At 37.3% G+C, this 22,853-nt stretch overlaps 4 protein-coding genes across 5 annotated transcripts; 3 read left to right on the top strand and 1 right to left on the bottom strand.

The window, feature by feature from the left end:
* The first annotated feature begins 8,382 nt into the window (after positions 1–8,382).
* On the top strand, positions 8,383–9,912 carry LOC137955661 (early nodulin-like protein 4). The gene is made up of 2 exons (XM_068802708.1): positions 8,383–8,689; positions 8,806–9,912. The coding sequence occupies exons 1-2, from the start codon at positions 8,515–8,517 to the stop codon at positions 9,663–9,665; spliced, it is 1,035 nt and encodes a 344-aa protein (XP_068658809.1). The 5' UTR covers positions 8,383–8,514; the 3' UTR covers positions 9,666–9,912.
* Positions 9,913–11,495: 1,583 nt separating this feature from the next.
* On the top strand, positions 11,496–11,873 carry LOC137963540 (rapid alkalinization factor-like). The gene has a single exon (XM_068810659.1). It carries the CDS (start codon positions 11,496–11,498, stop codon positions 11,871–11,873), a length of 378 nt encoding a protein of 125 aa, XP_068666760.1.
* A 2,341-nt stretch (positions 11,874–14,214) lies between these two features.
* LOC137938829 (probable bifunctional methylthioribulose-1-phosphate dehydratase/enolase-phosphatase E1 1) lies at positions 14,215–20,832 on the top strand. Of its 2 annotated transcripts, none has more exons than XM_068784012.1 (12): positions 14,215–14,686; positions 14,791–14,927; positions 15,370–15,465; positions 16,350–16,469; positions 16,682–16,771; positions 18,150–18,329; positions 18,434–18,586; positions 18,741–18,890; positions 19,107–19,208; positions 19,509–19,618; positions 19,707–19,825; positions 20,566–20,832. In XM_068784012.1, the coding sequence occupies exons 1-12, from the start codon at positions 14,473–14,475 to the stop codon at positions 20,655–20,657; spliced, it is 1,563 nt and encodes a 520-aa protein (XP_068640113.1). In that variant the 5' UTR covers positions 14,215–14,472; the 3' UTR covers positions 20,658–20,832. The 2 variants fall into 2 exon arrangements, with proteins under 2 accessions (XP_068640113.1, XP_068640029.1); XM_068783928.1 differs by having other exon boundaries at positions 18,431–18,586.
* A 25-nt stretch (positions 20,833–20,857) lies between these two features.
* Positions 20,858–22,853, bottom strand: LOC137938960 (VQ motif-containing protein 4-like). The gene is made up of 2 exons (XM_068784131.1): positions 21,910–22,853; positions 20,858–21,293 (listed from the first exon to the last, which is right to left on the bottom strand). Exon 1 carries the CDS (start codon positions 22,581–22,583, stop codon positions 21,915–21,917), a length of 669 nt encoding a protein of 222 aa, XP_068640232.1. The 5' UTR covers positions 22,584–22,853; the 3' UTR covers positions 20,858–21,293; positions 21,910–21,914.

Here is a 22,853-nt window from a genome sequence, read left to right as displayed (position 1 = left end):
ATTAAGTTAAAAAGTTAGTTATTCATGTTATTGTTTAAAAAAAAAGGGTAATATAGTCATTCCCTTTGAAAAATCACGAATGTAAAACAATTAATTAGACTCCCGTCTTTGGATGCACCCAAATTTTTATTTCTTAAAAATATTATTTTATTTACAAGAATATCATTTACTTTAATGTTTTTAAAATATTTTAATTTGTAAAATTTTATCATTAAAATTAATAAAAGTAAGATCAATCTCAAAATAATAGTAACATAAATACATAGGATAACAAACAATTGTAGCATGAAATGAAATCAAATTTATAAGAACTCTTGTTCTTGTTAATTCTTAAGAATAAAAATAAATCAATTTTTAATTCATTAAAATCAAATCTCAAACTGCACAAAGTTTATATAGATTTACGTCCATTCGTCTTAAATCTGAATGGATAAATACAATCAAGATTTCCTAAGCCGACCCAACGGAATAAATACAATTCAAAACAGAGATAAATCTTATCTCCTAAACCGAATGAAAAATAAGATAATCTCTTCATATAGTCCCGAGAGTTTTTATCAGTGTGGAGTCTGGGTTGAAGAAAGGAAGGATTTACTTGAATCAAAAAATAAAAAGCTAGCCTCTGCTTGTGCCCACTGTTTGCTTTATGTTATTCGTTTTGAAAGTTCAAACGAGGACAAGAATTGTCTGGCTATATCATAACCCACTTTGTTTATTTCGATGTTAAGCTTTTTATACCATGAAGATTGGTTATTCGAGATAGGCAATGAACATGGTCGTTCTAACAACGACCAGTTTTTCTGAGCATAGATTCACGGGTTTTTTCGATTTCAAAACTGTAATTCTCATGATACAAGAATATGCTCAGTAGTTTGCAACAGAGTTAATTAAACCAAAATCGTTCACGGATCTTTCAGATTGATAAAGTTGCTCCACACTCCGAAACGTTCTCTGTAATGAATATTACAAGTTGCGAGAAAACAACTCGTGAGCAGCGCATACGAAGGAAGTATTTGTATTTCACGTTTCAATACAGCAGCCACTGTTTTCCTCTGTCCGTATTCATCGCATCAGCTGCCATTAATGAAATTTGCTTTTACTGCTTGTACACACCTGCTGAAACATAATTTAATTTATCACTTCTGATTAGTCAATTCATGCTCTAATCTTCCTTTCGTATAATATTGCAATGTCACGTATGACAGGAAGAGAAATTTATCAACCGACACAACATCACGGTGCTCTTATCAGTTTCATACATGCATCAATTACATGTAATCTGATATGAGATGTTAGAATAACGAGGACACCGGAGTGTTGGACACGTTCAAACCAACAAGTACAAGAAAAGTGTGAGAGGACTTTTGATGTTTTAGAAATAATATACACCGATATTTCTGGTCATTATGATGTATGTATTAATCTTAAGAAATACACGATATATGTATCTCTATTTTTTTATGATAAAAGTGAATCAATAGATGCTTTTAAGGCCTATAAAGCAGAAGTAGAAAAACAATTAGGCAAAAAAATCAAAATCGTGAAGTTATATAGAGGTGGTGAATATTATGATAGGTATATTGAAAGGGTACAATTGCTAGGTCATATTGTAAGGTTTCTTTAAGAACAACGTGTTGTGACACAATACACAATGTCTGACTCACCGTCTCAAAATGGTGTAACTGAAAGATTAAATCGAACATTAATGGACATGGTGAGAAGTACGATTAGTAACTCCGATCTGCCATTGTTTTTGTGGAGTGAATCTCCAAACTGTAACCTATATACTCAATAGGGTTCTAAACAGGGTAGTTCATAAAATGTCGTTTAAGTTATGGAAATGTTGGAAACCTAGTTTAAAGCATGTATATGTTTTGGGCTGCTCGGATTTACAATCCACATGAGACAAAGTTAGACACTAGAATAGTCATTGAACATTTTATTGGCTATACAAAAAAGTCTAAACGATACAAATTTTTTTGTCCATCTCGTTCGATGAGAATTGTCGAATCTAAGAATGCAAGGTTTCTTAAGAATGATGAGATTAGTGGGAGTAACCAACTTCGTAACTTAGTTTTTGAGGAGTATACGAGTTCTCAACCAACTCTCATGTCTTCACATAGATTAGTTGTCATTTAGGATAAGCATCACCTCTCATCATGAGAATAATCCCATAGATCCAGTTACTCAGCATTCTCAACCTGAAAATGTTGAAGTAACATTAAGACAATGTTCAAGAGTTAAGAAACCGGCAATTTCTTTAGATTATGTTGTGTACTTTCAAAAATCTAACAAATACATTGGTATTGAAGATGATCTTATTTATTTTTTACAGGCTATAAGTGGACATAAATCCACATTTTGGTATAATGCCATGTAGGAAGAATTGGATTTCACGGCTAATAACCAAGTTTGGGATATTGTTGCATTGCCTAAAGAGGGGGAAGACCATTAGCTGTAAGCGAGTTTTCAAAATCAAAATAGACTCTTTAGGCAATATTGAAAAACATAAGGCATAACTTATAGCTAAATTATTCACTCAACAAGAAGAAATTGATTATCATGAAACATTCTCTCTTATTTCAAAGAATGATTCATTTTAGATAACCATGACATTAGTAGTTCATTATGATATGGAGTTACACCAAATGGATGTCAAAATGGAATTCCTCAATGGAAACCTAGAAGAAGAGGTTTACATCAAATAACCTGGAAGTTTCATTTCATAGGAGAATGATAATTTGGTTTGTAAGCTTAAGAAATCTTTGTATGGGCTAAAACAAGTCTCTTATCGGTGGTATTTTAAAATTGTTTGATGTTATTTCTTCCTTTGGTTTCACGAAAAATATCATGAATCAATGTATATACCATAAGGTTAGATGGAGTAAAATCATTTTCTTCATCCTATATATAGATGACATTCTAATTGCCTCAAGTGATATAAGTTTACTTCACAAGGTTAAACGATTTTTCTCGATGCAATTTGATATAAAAGATATGGGTGAAAGTTCTTATGTCATATGCATAAATCTTAAGAGAGACAAATCCTGAGGGACTTTAGGATTGTCTCAAGAAACCTATATCAATAAAATTTTAGAGATATTTCGTATGCAAAATTATTCATCAAGGGTTGCACCTATTGTTAAAGGTGACAAGTTAAGTTTGGAACAAGGTCTTATAAATGATTTGGAGAGGGAATAAATGATTTGGATTGATATCAAAGTAACCTAGGCTTGGACCATTAGAGGGCTGCAAAGAAAGTTATGTGATACTTTCAGGGGACAAAAGACTATAAACTTATATATAGGTGATCTAATCATCTGTAGGTGATTGGATATTCATACACTGATTTTGCTGGCTACCTTGACTCGAGAAAGTTGACATCAAGATATGTCTTTTTATTCGCTGGAGGGATAATTTCTTGGAAAAGTGCAAAACAATTTTTTATTGCTACTTCTACCACATATGTAGAATTTGTAACATGTTCTGATGGTTGAGAAATTTTATTTATAGGTTAGAAATTGTTGACACAATTTATAAGTAATTAAGGATTTATGTGATAATTTCGCAACAATGGTTTTAGACAAAAACAAAAAGAGCGGAAGTCGTAGTAAACATATTGACATTAAGTTCTTAGGTATTCGAGAATATGTCAAAGCAAACAAAGTGGATGTGGAACACATAATCACTAGATTAATGATTGTTGATCCGTTGACAAAAGGTCTACCACCTATTGCTTAGATGTAGGAAGTAGAGGATGGTGGACAGTTGAAACTGCCCATCAGTTACAACTTCTCCTCATTTGATGGGAAAGAGATTTGAGAAGTTGCACGTGATTTTTTTACGGTGTGTTTTTGGTTAAAAGGATATCTGGTCTATAAAAGTTGTTTGTGATCTCTATCAATCAAACCTTGAATAGACTAGACGAGCGATTCAAAATTATCTGGGAATCTGACTGCTATGATTGGAGTACGTTCCTAAGTTTCCGCTTAATTTATGAATTTATGCATAATTAAAATTGAACTATGCTCTAACAGGGGGCACTAACGAAGACCGATGATATGTCTATCGTAGTGTAGATGCAATGGCCAGAAGCGGGTAAAAATAATATATAATTTGAAAAACACTTTTTGTAAATGCAGTCACCTTCTCAGCGAAATCTTAACTGCATGTTTTTTCAGCCAAGTTTGCCAAAGGGGAGAAGTTGTCAATAGTGAAAGTGATGCAACTGATTGTTAATTGTGAATTTGACTAAATTACTCATTTTAAAGCAAAAATTAACAAAAATAACCAATTTCCAAACTTAAACTAGAAATTACCCAGCTTTGATTGATCAACTGCACATGTGTATAATATAAGATGACACATCAACTTTAAACATTTCTATGGTGCTAAGTCATTATGCCACATTAAAGCTTTGATTTGATCAATTGCACATGTGTATAATATAAGATGACACATCAACTTTAAACATTTCTATGGTGCTAAGCCATTATGCCACATTAAAGCTTTGATTGATCAACTGCACATGTGTATAATATAAGATGACACATCAATTTTAAACATTTCTATGGTGCTAAGCCATCATACCACATTAATAATCGAAGGAATTAATGCTATGTCACCGTACACATCAAAGACATCATAAGACATGTACATAACATGTCATCAACGCCCCACATCACCACTTCACATTACCACACCTATTTTCTCCCATTTTTATTCATTATTGATTTAAGTTCTTCATGTAATTTTAAAAATATTTTTAAAACATTAATTTCTGGTTAAAAAATCTTATAGATTTCATTACCTTCGATTTAATATAATATAAAATATAAAATTTATGTATTCTAAAAATATTTTGTAGTATAATTAATATCAATAAAATTTTAGAGATTTTTCATATGCAAAATTGTTCATCAAGGATTGCACCTATTGTTAAAGGTGACAAGTTAAGTTTGGAACAAGGTCCTATAAATGATTTGGAGAGGGAATAAATGAAAAATATTTCTTACATTTCCGTAGTTGGAATGTTGGATCGATATCAAATTAACTTAGGTTTGGACCATTAGAGAGCTGCAAAGAAAGTTATGTGATACTTTCAGGGGACAAAAGACTACAAACTTATATATAAGTGATCTAATCATCTGCAGGTGATTGGATATTCATACACTGATTTTGCTGGCTGACTTGACTCGAGAAAATTGGCATCGAGATATGTTTTTTTATTCGCTGGAGGGATAATTTATTGGAAAAGTGCAAAACAATTTTTGATTGCTACTTCTACCACATATGCAGAGTTTGTAACATGTTTTGATGGTTGAGGAATTTTATTTATAGGTTAGAAATTGTTGACACAATTTATAAGTAATTAAGGATTTACGTGATAATTTTGCAGCAATGGTTTTAGCCAAAAACAAAAAAAGCAGAAGTCGTAGTAAACATATTGACATTAAGTTCTTAGGTATTCGAGAATATGTCAAAACAAACAAAGTGAATGTGGAACACATAATCACTGGATTAATGATTGTTGATCCGTTGACAAAAGGTCTACCATCTATTGCTTATAAGGGACATGTTAAACATATAAGATTCATTTCTACCATGTAGGTTTTTTTTAATGATTGAGATATTCTTATGTTTGTATCACATTTTGTAAATTGTAAGAAAAAACCTTTATTAAGTTCATATTTGTCATCTCTTATTTTAGTTGTATACATAGAGTTTAAAGCATGACAATGTATGTTTAAATTATGGTGATCCTGAATGAGCATTTGAAAGATCATCCGTAAAGATAAGTGCCACATAAGATTCTCATTCAAAGTAAATAGTTGCATTGTAATATGTGGAAGTTAATATTTTCTCTAAAAGACTTATCGTCATGATTCATGCAATTTAATCTTCTTTTGTTTGGGTATAAAGATATTATATCTATGAGAAACATTTTTATGAATTTATCAATATTGAATGATACATATTAAGTATTGGAATGGGCCAAATGAGAGAATGTTGGACACGTTCAATATTTTAACCATTTCTTTAGGAAAGCGATTTCACTTAGATTTAGGAAGTAGAGGATGGTGGACAGTTGTAACTACCCATCAGTTACAACTTCTCCTCATTTGATGGGAAAGAGATTTGAGAAGTTGCACGTGAATATTTTACGGTGTGTTTTTGGTTAAAATGATATCTGGTCTAGAAAAGTTGTTTGTGATCTCTATCAATCAAACCTGGAATAAACTAGATAGGTGATTCAAACTTATCTCGGAATCTGAATGCTATGATTGGAGGTACGTTCCTGAGTTTCCGCTTAATTTATGAATTTATGCATAATTAAAATTGAATTATGCTCTAACAGGGGGCACTAACGAAGACCGATGATATGTCTATCGTAGTGTAGATGCAATGGCTAGAAGTGGGTAAAAATAATATATAATTTGAAAAACATAAAGCCACTTTTTGTAAATGCACTCACCTTCTTAGCGAAATCTTAACTGCATATTTTTTTAGCCAAGTTTGCCAAAGGGGAGAAGTTGTTAACAGTGAAAGTGATGCCCAGCTTTGATTGATCAACTGCACATGTGTATAATATAAGATGACACATCAACTTTAAACATTTTTATGGTGCTAAACCATCGTGCCACATTAATAATCGAAGGAATTAATGCTATGTCACCAACACATCAGAGACGTCATAAGACATGTACATAACATGTCATCAACGCCCACATCACCACTTCACATTACCACACCTATTTTCTCCCATTTTCCTTCATTATTGATTTAAGTTCTTCTTGTAATTTTTAAAATATTTTTAAAACGTTAATTTCTGGTTAAAAAAATCTTATAGATTTCATTACCTTCTATTTAATATAATATAAAATATAAAATTTATGTATTCTAAAAATATTTTGTAGTATAATTAATACCTTACATTATAAAATTTAGATATTATTTAATTTAATACAATATTTTGTAAAAAATAATTTATTTTTAAAAACCTTATTTGTTGGTCCATATTTTATTACCTTCTTTTTTATAATAAAAATATTAAAATTTTATATTAATTATTCAAAAAATCATATTCTAATTTGTTAAACACATTTCATTATTGATTTAAGATATTTTAATTTTTTTAAATTTTTTTTAAAAATAAATTTATTTTTTAAGGCACCACTCTTTAATTAATGGGAGAAATGGGGGTGCTGACGTCGTGGTACCACTCTTTAATTCACAGCAAACAAACACAAAAACAGAGTGGTGCTGCACTCTTCAACGGTCAAAAGCTTGAGTTGGAAGGGAAGCCAAAACTCTTTACTTTTTTGAGCTGCAATACAAAATGAAAGAGAATCATGGCTACATATTTCCATTGATGTGGATCTCAGTTCAATCTCAGAGATCTGATGACTGTATGTGTTCACGAGATTCGAAGTACAAAAGATTAGGTTTGCTTAGGATACCCAAGGCACGAATGAGGCATGCCCCCACCCAATTTTTTCTTTCACCAGGACACTATCCTGCAGCTACAGGACTCAGAAATAAATTGAAAAAAAAACTGGTCAATTCACCACGGAATGTGAACAGAAACTTGCAATCCCGGGAAGACGTCAGCTCCTTTTTATTTTTTATTTATTAACGACCCGAGGAAGACTTACTGAGTTAGAACTTCAACGCGTGGCGAATGGGGCTTCGAACGGCTTCGTTTCCGTAGCAACAACGGGGTCTCCAGTTGGGACTCCAAAAAGGAGCTCGTTCGCCCAATACACGCTTCCGACGTGGCTAAAACACGTGTTGATTGAGGAAAAAACGAGGACTTTGGTTTTTCTGCCGACTGGCTCGAATAGTCTATATATACTTAATTTAACTCATCCACATATCACTAGTCATCGAATCGTCTCAATCACCGGGTTATAATAAGAAAGATTAGACCACCTTATAGAGACTGTTTTAATGGCGGCGCTGTTACGGATTTACAGACTGTTACGGGCGAGTTGGTTTTCCTTTTATATCTATTTGGCGTAATTAACAATTGTAACGTTAGATTGGTGCGATACATGGTGAGGATTAAAAGCGGAGTCCCCGAAGAACCGTTGGGGGGGTGGACATTCAAAAAATGTGGCGGTGGGGAAGGACGAGACCCACCAGCAATTAGGTGGGGGCCAGCCAAAGTGATTAAAGAATATTACCGTTATATCCCTGCCCCTCTGCCAAATGTAACCGAGCTTATCACGAGGCCGCATGCAGTCTAAAAATGGCTTCGAGTTATTACCCCCCACCGGATTATTCGCCGGAGCTTTGTAATTTCTTGTGTACAACGGTAGGCTTCTTGGAAGATATATATATATATATAGCCCTCTTCCACGATTAGTCTTTGTACTTTTGTATCTCGCTCGCCTCTTTCCTCACTCTCTTTCCTAAAGCTGCTTCGTTTCTGATCGCTGCTTTACCTTCCCGACTTTGAACTTCCGTTCATTGGAGGTTTCTGGAGGTTGTAGGCTACTTCAGAGACTATTCATGGAGTTTGGGAGGATGGGTGGTGTTTGTCTTCTTCTCTTTGTGGCGATGATCCCCTGTTTGGGTCATGCTTCTGACTTTTATGTTGGTGGAAGAGATGGATGGACTCTGAACCCAAGGGAAAACTTCAATCACTGGGCGGCGAGAAATCGGTTTCAGGTCAATGATTCTTTAGGTAATGCAATTTGTTATAATTTTTTCTAACACAATTCAGAGATGATTGTCTTTTCTTTCTTTGATGGGTGTGCTTGTGATCTTCTTTTCTGTATCTTTGGTTCTTTTGTTTATCAGTTTTCAAGTACAAAAAGGAAGCGGACTCTGTTCTGTTCGTGAAGAAAGAGGATTATGATATATGCAATACCAAGGATCCGATCGTCAGCTTCCATGACGGAAACTCGGTGTTCAAGGTCGATCGATCGGGTCCTTTCTTCTTCATCAGCGGCGCTCCTGGCAATTGTGGGAAGGGTCAGAAACTGATAGTTGTCGTGTTGGCGGTCAGGCCTAAGACGGGGGCTCCTCTGCTGCCTTCTCCTCCTCTTCCTCCACAATCGTCCCCCTTGCCTTCTCCTCCTCTTCCTCCACAATCGTCCCCCTTGCCTTCTCCTCTTCCTCCACAATCGTCCCCCTTGCCTTCTCCTCCTCTTCCTCCCCAATCGTCCCCCTTTCCTTCTCCTCCTCAAACATCTCCCTTGCCATCTACTACTCCACCTCAATCATCTCCCCTGCCTTCCCCTTCTTCTCCCCCTCAATCATCTCCCCTGCCTTCCCCTTCTTTTCCCCCTCAATCATCTCCCTTGCTTTCTCCTTCTTCTCCGCCTCAGTCCCCCTTTCCTGCTCCCTCTTCTCCTCCACAGTCATCTCCCTTAACTGCTCCATCCCTTTCACCCAAGAATGCTCCTTTTCCAAGTCCTTCGGCCTCTCCAAAATCAACCCCCACGCCTTCTCCCTCCTCCCAAGGTTTATCACCGACCGCCTCGCCACCATCTCCTCCCACTCCCCCTTCGGGCGGGGAAACACCAGGCTCTCCTCCTCCCGGCCCCTCGACTCCCCCAGAAAGCCCCTCGTCTCGTACCTCATGTGCCTCTCTCATCTCTGGAGTTTCTGCCGGCATACTGACCGTCGCGTTGTCTTTCCTTGTTGGACCTCTGTAGCTGGACGCAGTACAGTAGCGTCTTGTGTAGAATCAAGAACGGAAGTGTAGAAAAGGGCGACCATCTATTCTTTTAGCTTTTATTTATTTGATTTTCCCCTTCTTTTATGCGAGTGTCTTCCGGTAGAAGAGATTTGTATTCGACTTAGATTTACTTACAGCATTGTCTATGATGAAAGATGGTTGCCCTTTGAACACTGGAGGGGATGTAATTGGTAAAGCTTTGAATTATAAATTTTCTTTTGCGATGGGCATAGTAGGAGATAAATGTGAGTTTGTTTTGAATCCTATTCTGAATTTTCGAGTGCTGAGCCTGGGCAGCAGCAGCTAGCAAAGATAGCTAGCTTTTCAGGCCGGTTTGTCGTTAACACAGGAAACGCAATCTCCCTCCGGTCGTACCAAAGGCGCCGGGTGTTTGCAAATGCCATTATGATACACATAGCCTCGATGCAGCTACTTGTCTTCTTTGCATAAAGCATCCCGACTCCCGACTCTCACCTTTCTCCATCCATATAGTCGACGACGGGTCACGTTGACAGGCGATGCTGAAGCAGTGAGATCTTTCAACGTGGCCTGTCCTGCTGATATCTACGACACGTGGTGGCTCGACGGCCGGGGCTGCCACCTCCTCGATTAAGATTGGGAAAGTCGGTACAGATTAAAGTCTGGACGCGTGTGAGGTCTCAGTGGTTTGATTGAGAAATGTGAATCAATCCCCCCGACAGAAGCTCGTCAAGCTCATTCATAATCCATTTATCGATACCCTATGGGGACACAGAATAGGAGGTAGATCGTAATCGTAGATTGAGTTGATTCTACTTTTCGAAAAAAAGAAAAAAGGTTGATTTATTTATTGAGCATGTAGCTTTTTGGTTGGTATCTGGTTCTATTAACTCATTAAAACTAGAGATATGTTTGTCACAGCGACTGGAATCCACGACTTTTCCGTCATCCTGATCGAATAAGCGAGTAAAGGAAAAACGAAAGATGAGAAGCGCCCAGAATGCTTTCAACCTCAGCAAATATTATCAACGGAAGGATAAAATTGGAAACACACTCTACCAAGATGAATAATAAACAGTAACATTTAATGTGCCAATTCATATTCCAATCAGTATCTCTTCAGCTGATGATTCATTCTAATAGCAGTGTTTTATGATACGGATTTGGATTGTAGGGTCAAATGTTATTTTATTTCTGCAACTACAGGAAAAACAGGAAGAAGAGTGAAGACCGGGTAAATCTAAGACTAAATGAGAGGAGCGGTGGAATGCTAAAGATGGCAAAGAAACTAAATAAGAAGAGTTACGAGTAAAAGTTTGCGGTGAAGGAGGGGATGAAGGCTGTGAACCGACGGAAACATAAGAAAAAACAGAAAGGAGGGGAAGCTGCAAACTACCCTTGAGAAAAGGAAGCTGCAAGAAAGGGGGCAGATCCCAACAGATGTGAAAACCCACGGGAAAGGCGCTAGAAACTAAAAACTGCCCTAGTCTGAGTCCAACATCGCCACCCTTTTCTCCCTAAACAACTCAGAAATCCAATCTCAGCTCTCGCCAATCCCTCCTCCTTTTTCTTTTCCTTCTCCTCTCTCTCCCTCCTTTACAAGGAAGGGCAGGGACCAGGACGAACAAAGGGCAGATCCATCCTTTGGGAGACGTACATCTTGTGCTCTCTCCCTTCTTGTTCTTCGCAAGTGCGTGCCTTCCAGTGCGTGCTTGCTTTGCCGTTTCTTTTTCGTTCAAGGGTTTGGGAGCAGGCGTTCGTTGGTTGTTGTTTGACACTCAGTGATTGTATCTTCTTCTACTCGTTTTGGCGAAGCAGCTCCTCCTGCATGGCTTTTAGAGTTGTTTTGCTACTAGCCATGTTGGCTCTGGCATGGGTCGCCGAGTCCGTCCCTTCGGACATCTCCGTACACACTTGGAGCCTCCCCCATTTGGCGCGGAAGGACCTCGACCCATCCTCGCCCACCTGCAATGGTCTGGTCGGCGACTGCATTGACGAGGAGCAGGAACTGTTGATGGATTCGGAGATCAACAGGAGAGGACTCAGAGAAGCCAATAGGTTCATCAGCTATGGTGCACTGCAAAAGAACAGGGTCCCTTGCAACCGTCGCGGCGCCTCCTACTACAATTGCCGGCCTAGAGGACGCGTCAATCCTTACCGTCGTGGTTGCAGCGCCATCACCAGGTGCAAGAGGTATGCCAAGTGATTCAAATGACGGCCGCGACCCCGGAGCATTGACTAACAACCACGAGGCAGATAACAAACATAAAAAGGAGAAGAAGAAGAAGCACAAGTAACAGAAGTATCAGTAGAGCTCATCCTCACTTAGTATACTAATAAAGCGGGAGTCCGTCCAGAGCTTCCAATCTTCATATAGTTAATCCAAACCCATTACCTTCCTCCTCCCCCTCCTCCTCCTCCTCCTTCTTCTTCTTCTTCTTCTTCTTCTTCTTGATCTCTCCATTTTTTTTTTCTTTTCTCATTATGCTCCTATTATTTGTTCCGAATTATAAATGTTATTACGAACTGTGTCTAAATTAATTGATGTGGTGCAATAAGAAGACCTCTCAGCTGGTCTGATTAATCAAAAAGGTTCAGTTAATATCTTATGCCAAGATAATGAATATAATTCAAAAGTTAGGAATATCGGATTCTGCAAATTTTTAACGAAGGTAGCACCGGCAATCTCCGAGACTGCTCCCGTTCAACATTTTCTCCTGATTTCCCTTTTCTTCTCTACTTCGACGCATTTCACTACGCAAGCGAGAGAGAGGAAAGAAACAGGGAAAAAATTCAGTACAATGGCGGGTCAATGTTGAATCCCTCCACGTTTAATAACGAAAGAAATCGATCAAACATGTCTGTAATTTGGCCTTGTAGCAGATCTTAATGCAACTGATCAGTTTTTCTCCGTGCCATAAAAAAGATGCGGGAGGATTTGGTTTTTTTTTTTAAAAAGAAAAAATGAATGGGGATGTCAAAAAAAAATTCAAAAGATTATTTATTTAATGAAATTATTAGCATTCTCTAAAGATTTTAATTTTTATGATATGTTTTTATGTACATAACACATGTTAATGAAAAAGCATCATCAATTTCATTAAGTTTCGAATCAAGAGAATTACCTTATACCTAATATACTTAACATAGGTACTTAATTTGATACATTAGCATGAAATAACCTGGTTCTATCTCTTATAAAGAGCAAATGAACAAAATTACTTTACCCTGATTCAAGATATCCTTTTAACAAGTGTTAGGGTAAATAGGCCAAAAAATTCACAAAGAATATTTAAATAGCAAGACATACCGTTTTCTATGCAAGGATAGTTTTGTTATTTTACATTTGGTACGTCGTAGGGTTTAAACTTAATGCTACATTATGTGAACTGTGCTAAAAGACTATTTCTTATAATAATTATTTTTATTTGAGAATAGGGGTATTTTTTAAAATACTACATATTTTTTTTCATTTTTCATTTTTTTACTACTTGTCAAGAAAATAAGTTATATACCTACATAAATTACATATATATAATATAATTGTAGACATGAAAATTGAATCATTAAAATTAGGTCCTTAATCAATTATCAAGATAGTGAAAGTCAAACTTATCAAATGTCAAAACATGGGGATTTATTTTAAAGGTCCATCGATAACAAAATTAGACTTTTGGTCAGATCAAGGCCTGATCAACTATTAAGATAACATCGATTATATTGGGCCTCTACCAAAATCAAATTATAGTAAAATGTCACTTAAATATCACCTAAACACCATAAAATTAAAAGAGTTATACAAGGTAACACATAGCGTTGCAATAGAGTTTCACTCAAGCAAGATAGGTGGCATATAGTGTTCTAGGGAAGTTCCACCCAAGCAAAAAAATTAGCGAGACATGGGCAACACAATAGTGTCATAGGGAAACTCCACCCTAGTAAGGAAGGAGGCAATGAGCAATATATGCAGGAAAAACTCCATAAGAGGGAGACTTTTTCAAATAAGATAAAGATGATGTTATATTGGAACATGAATCAGTCTTCTCACATGTCCCTCTTCCCTTACATGTATACTGTTGGAAGATAGGACCTGAGCTCACATGACCAAGGAAGACTCACATATTGAAGTGTATTAGAAGATGGACCCAGACCCATAAGACTAAGGAAGACCCATAAATTCAAGAGAGATTGAAGAGGAAGTTCAAAGAAGTTTCAACACATGTCAAAATTCAAGGAAGTTTCAACACATCTGTCAAGATTAAGCAAAGTTTGAGTCAATTTTTTTGCATGGAGATCGAATAAGAGGACTTATCAAAGAAAGAACATTTATCTTTATGATCCTTTTGCGATCCTAGATAAGATGTACATACACAATGTTCGACTTTTTTTCATATGACAGTTTTAGCCGAAAAGAAAATGATAAAAGACCCATAAGCGTACATAAATATGGGACTGTTATGGGACCATTTCGTAATAAATGTGACACGCAGTGTAGCACGTATATTTAATTTTTCCAGCAAACTTAGCGGAATAAAACGCCGGGTGGAGCGACAAAGGAGAACCAGTGACACGGGGAGGAAAGATACATCGAATCCAGCTTCCTCCTTTTATTATTCGCAGCCGCAGGCATGAAATTGCTCTCTTTCCTCATGCCACTCCTCGACCAAACAATCTTATAAATTTCAACTCCATAATTTCCTGCAAATCAATAGGGGTTTAGGGGAAAGTGACTGATCGAGCTTCGGCATCGCGGCGGTTCGATATTTGCCTGCGGCGAGAGATCAAGCTATTGGAACCTAGAGCAAATGGCGGCTGCTGTGGCAAACGGTGCTTCTCTCCTTTCATCGGAAGCATACGTCGAGAGTAAACCCGTAAAGGATACCCGCGGTCTCGTCTCCGAGCTCTGTCGACATTTCTATACGCTTGGATGGGTCTCCGGCACCGGAGGCAGCATTACCATAAAGGTCCACGACGATTCTATTCCCAAATCACAGCAGATTATTGTCATGTCTCCTTCAGGTAAAAGTTCGTCTCGTTCTCCTTTGCTCTGAAATTATCTGAAACAAGTTGGGTTTCTCGTACTCAGAATTGCTTTGCTTCTCTTTTTAACTTTAATTGAATAGGTGTTCAGAAGGAGCGAATGGTTCCTGAAGATATGTACGTGCTTTCTGGAAGTGGCTCAATTCTTTCTGCTCCCTCGCTAAAACCTTATCCGCAAAAGCCTCCCAAGTGTACGGATTGCGCTCCTCTCTTCATGAAGGTGTGTTTAGCCGCCATCCGCCTCACCAAAGGATTCTCTGTGTTTTTTTTTTTTTTTTGTGAAGTTTTATCGCGGAGTTTTCTCATCTTGTTTTGATGCTCGTGTCTGCTGTTTTATGTTTGATTAAATTATTCGTAATTTATAATCTCCACGGTTTTTGTTGATTACGGGGAAAGTATCTTCAATTTCGCACACTTGGGTGTGACTAATTACGGCGGTGGAGCCAGCCACTATAAATGCTTCATTTTATTCATTGTGTCGTGTATGTTGATGAAATTATTTTCTATTTAATAAATATTTAGAATGGAGACGGTAGGTAGTTTCTGTCTGAGGAGCTGTTTGCGAGAAGGAGCTCGTTGTATTTTCTTCGTTTAATGCATGCTATTCGCTAACTGATTATCTGTTTTTAATTGTTTTTCTTTTTTTTTTCTTTTTTTTTCAGGCTTATCAGATGCGTAATGCTGGCGCTGTTATTCACAGTCATGGGATGGAATCATGTCTTGTGACAATGATCCACCCTCACTCAAAGCAGTTTAGAGTAACTCTCGTGAACTTGGCAATTTGTTAATGGATTCATAAGTTTTATTTTTACTTGTAGTTTATAATTGTATTTTATTTGTACTTTCATGAAAGCATTTGGAGGCTCATCTAGTTATTATACAACTCGTAATGTTGTACATTGTATTGCATCATTGAGCTCTTACTCTGTTTGTAGTGTCTAATTACCATGAGCATAGGCTGAGTTACTTAGCCGATCTTTGGGGAAACTTGCATCTTTTCATGCACCTACTCACTCATGAACAACTCATGAATTGGGTTTATTTCAACATCTACTTGATTCATATTTTATTATGCTCTCCAATAATTTGTTTACTTGGTTGACTGCTGATGATTTCTCATAGTCATTTTACACATTTGTTGGAATGCTACTCTAGAACTTCTTTTAAATCTCTCACTAGTTACAAATTTCAACTAAGTTCCAAAGTTACTTGACGTTTGACTATTATAGAGTAGATGATCATTTTTAGTCTAATCTGGTACATCTGTCCTGGTTTTGGCATGTAATCAGTTTTTAAAACTTGACTAAAGAGGTACAAAATTGTTATGGAAAACATTATCAATGTGTTCATCTGAGGCTTGTAGAGCAGATGATTCACAAAATGCTTTTAGGTATCCTCAGTAAGATGAGTGTTTAAGGAAGCTGTAGAAATTCAGGGATCTTGGAATCTTAATTAGAAATACAAAGCTCTCCTTTTGTGAACCTTGTTGAGCTGTTTTATTTCCCAGGTGTTTGTCTTGAATTTGGTTGACAAACTGTGTTTTTTATTTACATATTTGTGCTTAAATATGTTTGTCCTTATTTCTCAAGCAGCTTGAAAAAGTGATGATGTATAGGTGAACTTTCTAAATCTGATGTTGCAGATAACTCACATGGAGATGATAAAAGGAATTCAAGGACATGGCTATCATGATGAGCTTGTAGTCCCAATTATTGAGAACACTGCCCATGAAGGCGAGCTCACAGAATCACTTAGTCAAGCAGTATGTCTCTCTCTACCTACTGATATTACCTGTTAGAGTTAATTGAGATTGATATTGATATTCTGAAACGGATCTACAGAATGACCAAACAGCATGATAAACATGAAATCTCCCTTTGGCCATTGACCTAGAAGACTGCATCATGTCTAATCTGATGTTTTAACAAGATATGCATATAGAAACTTATGAGCTCACAAACTGTGTATATACAGATTGAAGCTTACCCAAAGACAACAGCAGTACTTGTCCGTAACCATGGAATATATGTGTGGGGAGACTCCTGGATAAGTGCTAAGACTCAGGTTTGTGGTCAAATTATAATGTGTCTATTGAGTAATGCATGTTCTTTCTATTAGTCAAAAGACACTTTTTTTTTCATGAGTATTTCTTTCTGTTATACAGTGTCTTTCATGTGTATGATTATTTGTTTTCTTGGTACGCAACTTACAGGGTTAGTTCTGTACGCCTCCTCGTTAGAGATATACCCTGAAATTAGAGTTCAGGGTTCTGTAATGCCTCCTCCATTTGGGCTTTCTTATTGAATTCACTCTTCTCATTTTTCTCAAAAAAAGATATATCCTGAATTTAGGGTGCCTTTTTAAAAAAATTATAACTTAAGATTCCAGATATTTTATTATCTCACTCTGAAATGATTTTCATCTGTTTACGCTCTGAACTGTCAGATAGATTCATTCGCTGTATGTACATTTGAACTATCTCGTGTGTTTTCATACCTGTCTCTTTCTCTCTCTACTATTTCAGTGAGTTTCTCAATTAGCTATTTAGGAGTTCTATGACAGTCTTAAAATTACAGCAAGTTTAGGCTTATTGAACTGTACTTTGACTTTAGCCGAAGAAATTGAGGAGATAAAAAAGTTATCAATTTGTAAGGAGAAGAAATGGAAAGAGAGGAAAATAGAAAGAGACAGTTGATGAAGGATAAAACGACAGTGGAACTTATCTGTCCAACTTCTAACTCCTCTGCTTTCATTTACTTAAAATGCCTACATGCCATCCAACACGTAATAGAAATTTATACTGATAATTAACTCAAATAGTGTAAACCTGACTTAACATTTTTGAGTACTGCTTGTGCTGAGACAGAGGGGCCTAGCTTTGTAAGCTTCCTTGTTTCTTAGTTGAATACTGGAGTGATGCTGTGTTTCAGGCTCTAGTGGAAGATCTTCTTATGCATAATTGAAGTCATAATCAACTTCTGTATGCATTATTTTCAAGCAAACATAATTATCAATATTAGTAATTAAATGTTTGTAACGGTAGAGAAACATACAACTATTAACAAGAATCCTTTATGTTTCTGTGCAGAACAGGATGCTAGTGGAGTTGAGACACTATTCATGCTAAAAAATTATATTTGTTTCTTGAAGTGGGGTGGCTAAGAAAATGATCTGCTATCTTATTTCAAAAAAAAAATTATCTGCTATCTTTGCTATGTTAATTTATTGACATGGGAGTTGCTTCAGCTATGGTATTAGATATGCTTTCCCTAATAGTAACAATAAGAAGCTAATGTTGACATAAGAAACCATAAAAGCTAACTAGGTCAGCAAAGTTATAGAGATGATAACTGAACTATATATTATCCTGTATACGTTCTCTTTCTTTTTCCCACTCCTAATGTGGTTGATGAAGGTGTTTATAATTGGTCCCGTTGCTCAGGCTGAGTGTTATCATTATCTCTTCGATGCTGCCATCAAGCTTCACCAATTGGGTTTGGACTGGTCCACGCCAAGCCATTCTCCAATTCGCAACATTAGAGCTGTAAAGGGTGATGGTAGGTATGTAAGTGGGGTAGCAAAGGCTGTGGGGCTTAGTGACACTCCTATTGACCCATCTAAGGTAAGTTCTCTTGTAGCATTCTCCTTCTTATAGAAATGTAGTAAATTTTCATTTGGGGCCTAAAAGTTTGTAATAGTTTGATAATCTCACAATTTTTGCAGCAGGCTATTGTTCTTGACATTGAAGGAACTACAACTCCAATTTCCTTTGTTGCTGATGTTCTTTTCCCCTATGCCCGGGATAATGTGAAAAGCCATTTAGAAGCCACATATGACACTGAAGAAACCAAAGATGATATCAAATTGTTGCGTGCCCAAGTAAGGTTATTAGTACTGTAATTTTGTTTTGAATGGCAACAGTGTTGCTTTTGTTTATACAACTTACATTTGTTGTACTGTGTAATTTAGTTTCATGCACTTCTGCAGATATATTAAGTAAAAGATGATGTGTGCATTTTGTATATTGTCATAGGTTGAAGAGGATCTGCAGCAAGGGGTTGTCGGTTCTCAACCAATTCCTCCTGATGAAGCAGGGAAAGATGATGTTATTGCTTCATTGGTGGCTAATGTGGAGGCCATGATAAAAGCTGACAGGAAAATTACAGCTCTGAAGCAACTTCAGGTGACTATTTGCAATATGATATAAAATTTCAGCTTTGGGGGCACCACGACAGCGTAAATTTTATTTGTGGGATCAAACCACTAACATGTCCACTCTTTCCTTCTTTCTGAAGCATTAATGAAGCTTAAGACTGAGTAAATATTTGACACTTAATATCTTGCAAAATTCTTTTGTCTATTATACTTCGTTTATTTTTTATATATTTTTTGCATGAAGGGTCATGTATGGAGAACAGGATTTGAAAGCAATCAATTGCAAGGAGTCTTCTTTGAGGATGTACCAGAAGCTCTGGAGAGGTGGCACTCTATGGGAATCAAGGTGATTATGCTTCTTGAGAAGTTTCTGATTCTTCCACTTGAATATTGAATATGGTTGCAAAGTTAAATGTGTTGTGGAAAGCTTATTATCATCTTCATTGTTTCTTTTGGGTGTCATCTTTAAATCTATGTTTTCTCTTGGAATCTATAATTGTATGGTATTGGGATGACGTAACCAATTAACAGTTACCACATACAGGTGTTAATTATTTCTAGGTTGTTATTATATTTAGTCTTGTATTTAATGATCAAGAATAATAAAAAAGCAATACTTTGCATTTGAGACCGTTAATATTTGCAGGTTTACATCTATTCTAGTGGTAGCAGAGAAGCTCAAAAGCTCATATTTGGAAATACAGCTTATGGAGACTTGAGAAAATATCTGTGTGGATTTTTTGACACAGCAGTAGGGTAGGCCATTGAACTATTCTCGTGTAACACTTGCATTTAATGCTCTCCTATCAACTAAAATTGTATTGTCTTGCTTTTGTTTATGTAGAAACAAAAGGGAGACTCGAAGTTATCTGGAGATTTGGCAGTCCCTGGGTGTTGACAAGCCATCGCAGATCTTATTTGTCACTGATGTTTATCAGGAAGCTGTGGCTGCAAAGGCTGCAGGTCTCTCTCTCTCTCTCTCTCTCTCTCTCTCTCCTCCCCCCTTGTTCTGAACTCCTGGTTTGTGAAGATGCTTTGCCTTTTTTATACAGCCGTTCTCTGAAGTGTTTTTTGGGTTTTCAAACCGTAGATTGTTTGGTTGTAAAAGCTGGTCATCACATTTCCCATGTGTCTTCTCTGTTACTCCTTTTCTCTTCTCCTCATCCCCTAAAAAATGTATTTTTATAATTTGTCCCATCATGCTACAGATTTTAAATGCTTCTATTTCTTATTTAATATTTCTCTTCATAGACAACATTATTCCATTATGTTTTTATTTCAGGATTGTCCATGCGTATATTATCTGATAAAATGTGTTCATTTTCTGTCTCAGTTTTGACGTAGTTCCAATGAAGGTTTTATCTACATTCATTTTTCTGTATGTATCAATTAGTTAAACGGAGTTTCCGCCACCCCCATAAGCTTTTTATTCGTTGCACTTGTCTATCCAATGGAAATGAGTACAGGCTGTGGTATTCACATGAGCGACTATGACTAAGCTGCCATGTGAAGTATTGCATATTTCATTTTCTTTCATCTCTTCCGAGGAGGTATACAAAAACATTCTAATGGTTATGGAACTAGATAATAGCCAAAAGGGTAGTAGAAGAAGGATCAACTTTTTTTTTTTTTTTATCCTTTTGTTTACTTGGAAGAGTTTATTTGAGATTATTTTGCAAGCTGAAAGTGATTTCTTCTTTCAGGTATGGAAGTGGTAATTTCTGTTCGACCAGGAAATGGACCTCTCCCGGAGAACCATGGATTCAAAACGATCAGTTCCTTCTCTGAAATCTGATATTGTATTTTCCGATCGCAGAGTTCAGTAGACTCTTTATGTCAATAGCAGTTAACCTGTGGGATTTGCTACTTAAATGGCTAGTCTATAAGTAGTTTGTCATACTTTTTTTTCTTCGTCTCCTCGGCTGAATGAAGGGTTAAAAAACGGCTTAAAGGGGAGGGTCAAATATCTATTTGCGATGAATTTCTGCCGTCGGACCTGGCTGCTATTATGTAGACATCCGTGGTGGATCCTACGTGTTTTACAAAAAGAAAAAGGCTAAAAAGAATCTCGGAACAAGCAACGGGGAACGCTTGTGTCCTACCTCTGTGACCTTTCAATCTCACGCGTTCAACTAAACGAAGCAAAAAGGTTCCAGAATAAATACAAGGTAGCCCAGCTCAGTGCGGCCATGGAAGACAGACAGAAACGGCGTTGATATCAAATGCCAGCTTTCCACAATCCTTATGAAAATTCAGTTAGAACTAGGGGAAATCAGTTAAGGGTATAACCATTTTATGGCCGCAGAAATCCATGGAAGACAAAAAGGAGTGAAGATTCCTAGCTTGGTCTTCTCCACTTGCTTTGCGAACGGTTGGCAGACCAACACACCGGAGTCCGGACTCTGCTCAGTTTCAGCGTCAGCTTCAGCATCTAAAAGTACCAATTTTCAACAACCGGCTTAACTTTAGTAAGAAAATTGCAACAGACGAAGATGGGAAGAAAGGATCTACCTACTTCTCCGATTTGAAGTTGAAAAACTCAGCTCCACTTTCCTACTATTGATATTTATGTCTATGCTTCAAGAAAGCGTAGAGTCCAACCCCCTCAGAAGACTTCCTAATTTTCCACTACCCAACAATAGAAGGAAAAAGTTTAAGAAAACAATCAAAGATGCGTTGGTAAGAAGACTCGTTCCAAAGTCTTGCACTAGGTTTCTCTGCACTGAATTTACGCACTGCAAACAAACCGAGAAGAAATGTACGAATGCTGAATGCTGGATGCTGGAGGGAGGAAACAACATAACTCCAATAAAATCAAACCACCAAACAGAAAACCGAGTTATCAAAGAAGAAAAGTTTTGACAGGAAAGAAAAAAATGAAACTGAAAAAGAAAACATACTATTTGACAAGAAAAGAGAAAAAAACAAGATCTTTCATTGATCTCCAAAAGAAACAAACAAAAGGGTATATTAGAAAGAGATCAATTGTACAATTGAAGCAACATTTTTTTTTCTTTTCTTTTTTGTCAAGCATAATATAATCTTACAGATCTCAGGAAGAAGAGCCGGACACTCTGGGCGAGGTGACAGGAAAGAGTGGGAGAAGTCGAGGCTCGGAGTGCCGCGGCGTAGTCCTGGGTGATGGGTGCAAATAAAATCCTTTCTCTGCAATCGCCTTCTCCTCGGCGACCGCAGTCAATTCGGAAGCAGGGCCGGCAGGCGACCGGTTGAAGGGGTCGGGTATCAACGGCGTGACGGGGCTGAGGACCAGAGAAGGGAAATCGAGAAGACTGGGCGAGAGGATCTCGGGATTGCGAGGGGAAAAGCTGGTGTTAGAACAGTTGTGGTGTCCCGGCATGAGGGGACTTATCTTGAGATGTTTGAGACTGTTTCGCCTCTCGTAGAGCTTAAAAGACGGTTTCTTGGGGCCGTTCTTGATGGGTGGAATGGTAATCTTGGAGGGATCGGCGACGGGTTTGGAAGATACCTGTTTGGTGGTCTCGGAAGAACCCGTTAGCATTTGTACGACATGCTTGAAGGATGATGTATCCGCCTGGATGAAGGTGGTGGCATTATTGCTATTACAGGGCTCAGATCTTGGGAGGGCTTTGGGAGTCAAAGGGACTCCATTGCTGCTACTGCTGCTGCTGTTGCTGCTACCATTCGAAGTCGTCTGGAGATCCTTCTCGTGGGCCTTCGAGTTGTTCGATGAAGTTTCCATCTGACGATAGTTTTTTTTTTTCTTTTCTTGTCCCAGGAGAGAGACCGAGAAAGAGAGAGAGAGAGAGGAGAAGAGAAAGGAAGACGATGAAATGGGTTTGCGCTTGGTTGGGTAGGGAAAAAATAAATAAAAGAGAAAGAAAGGGATCAAGAGAAAGACGAGATAGGTGGTGTGAGTTGTGTGTGGAACAAGGTTGATCAAAATTCTCCTTGCTTTCTCTCTCCCCTTCCCTTTCCTTTCGTTTTTTCTATTTACTTTGTCTATTGTTGG

The sequence above is a fragment of the Aristolochia californica genome, unplaced genomic scaffold (genome assembly GCF_029961685.1).
Source record: "Aristolochia californica isolate CCGP_79_NKW_82.1479 unplaced genomic scaffold, dmAriCali1.0.hap1 SCAF_1, whole genome shotgun sequence".
NCBI classification, from domain to species: Eukaryota; Viridiplantae; Streptophyta; class Magnoliopsida; order Piperales; family Aristolochiaceae; genus Aristolochia; species Aristolochia californica.
This window is presented reverse-complemented; position numbering and strand designations above follow the sequence as displayed.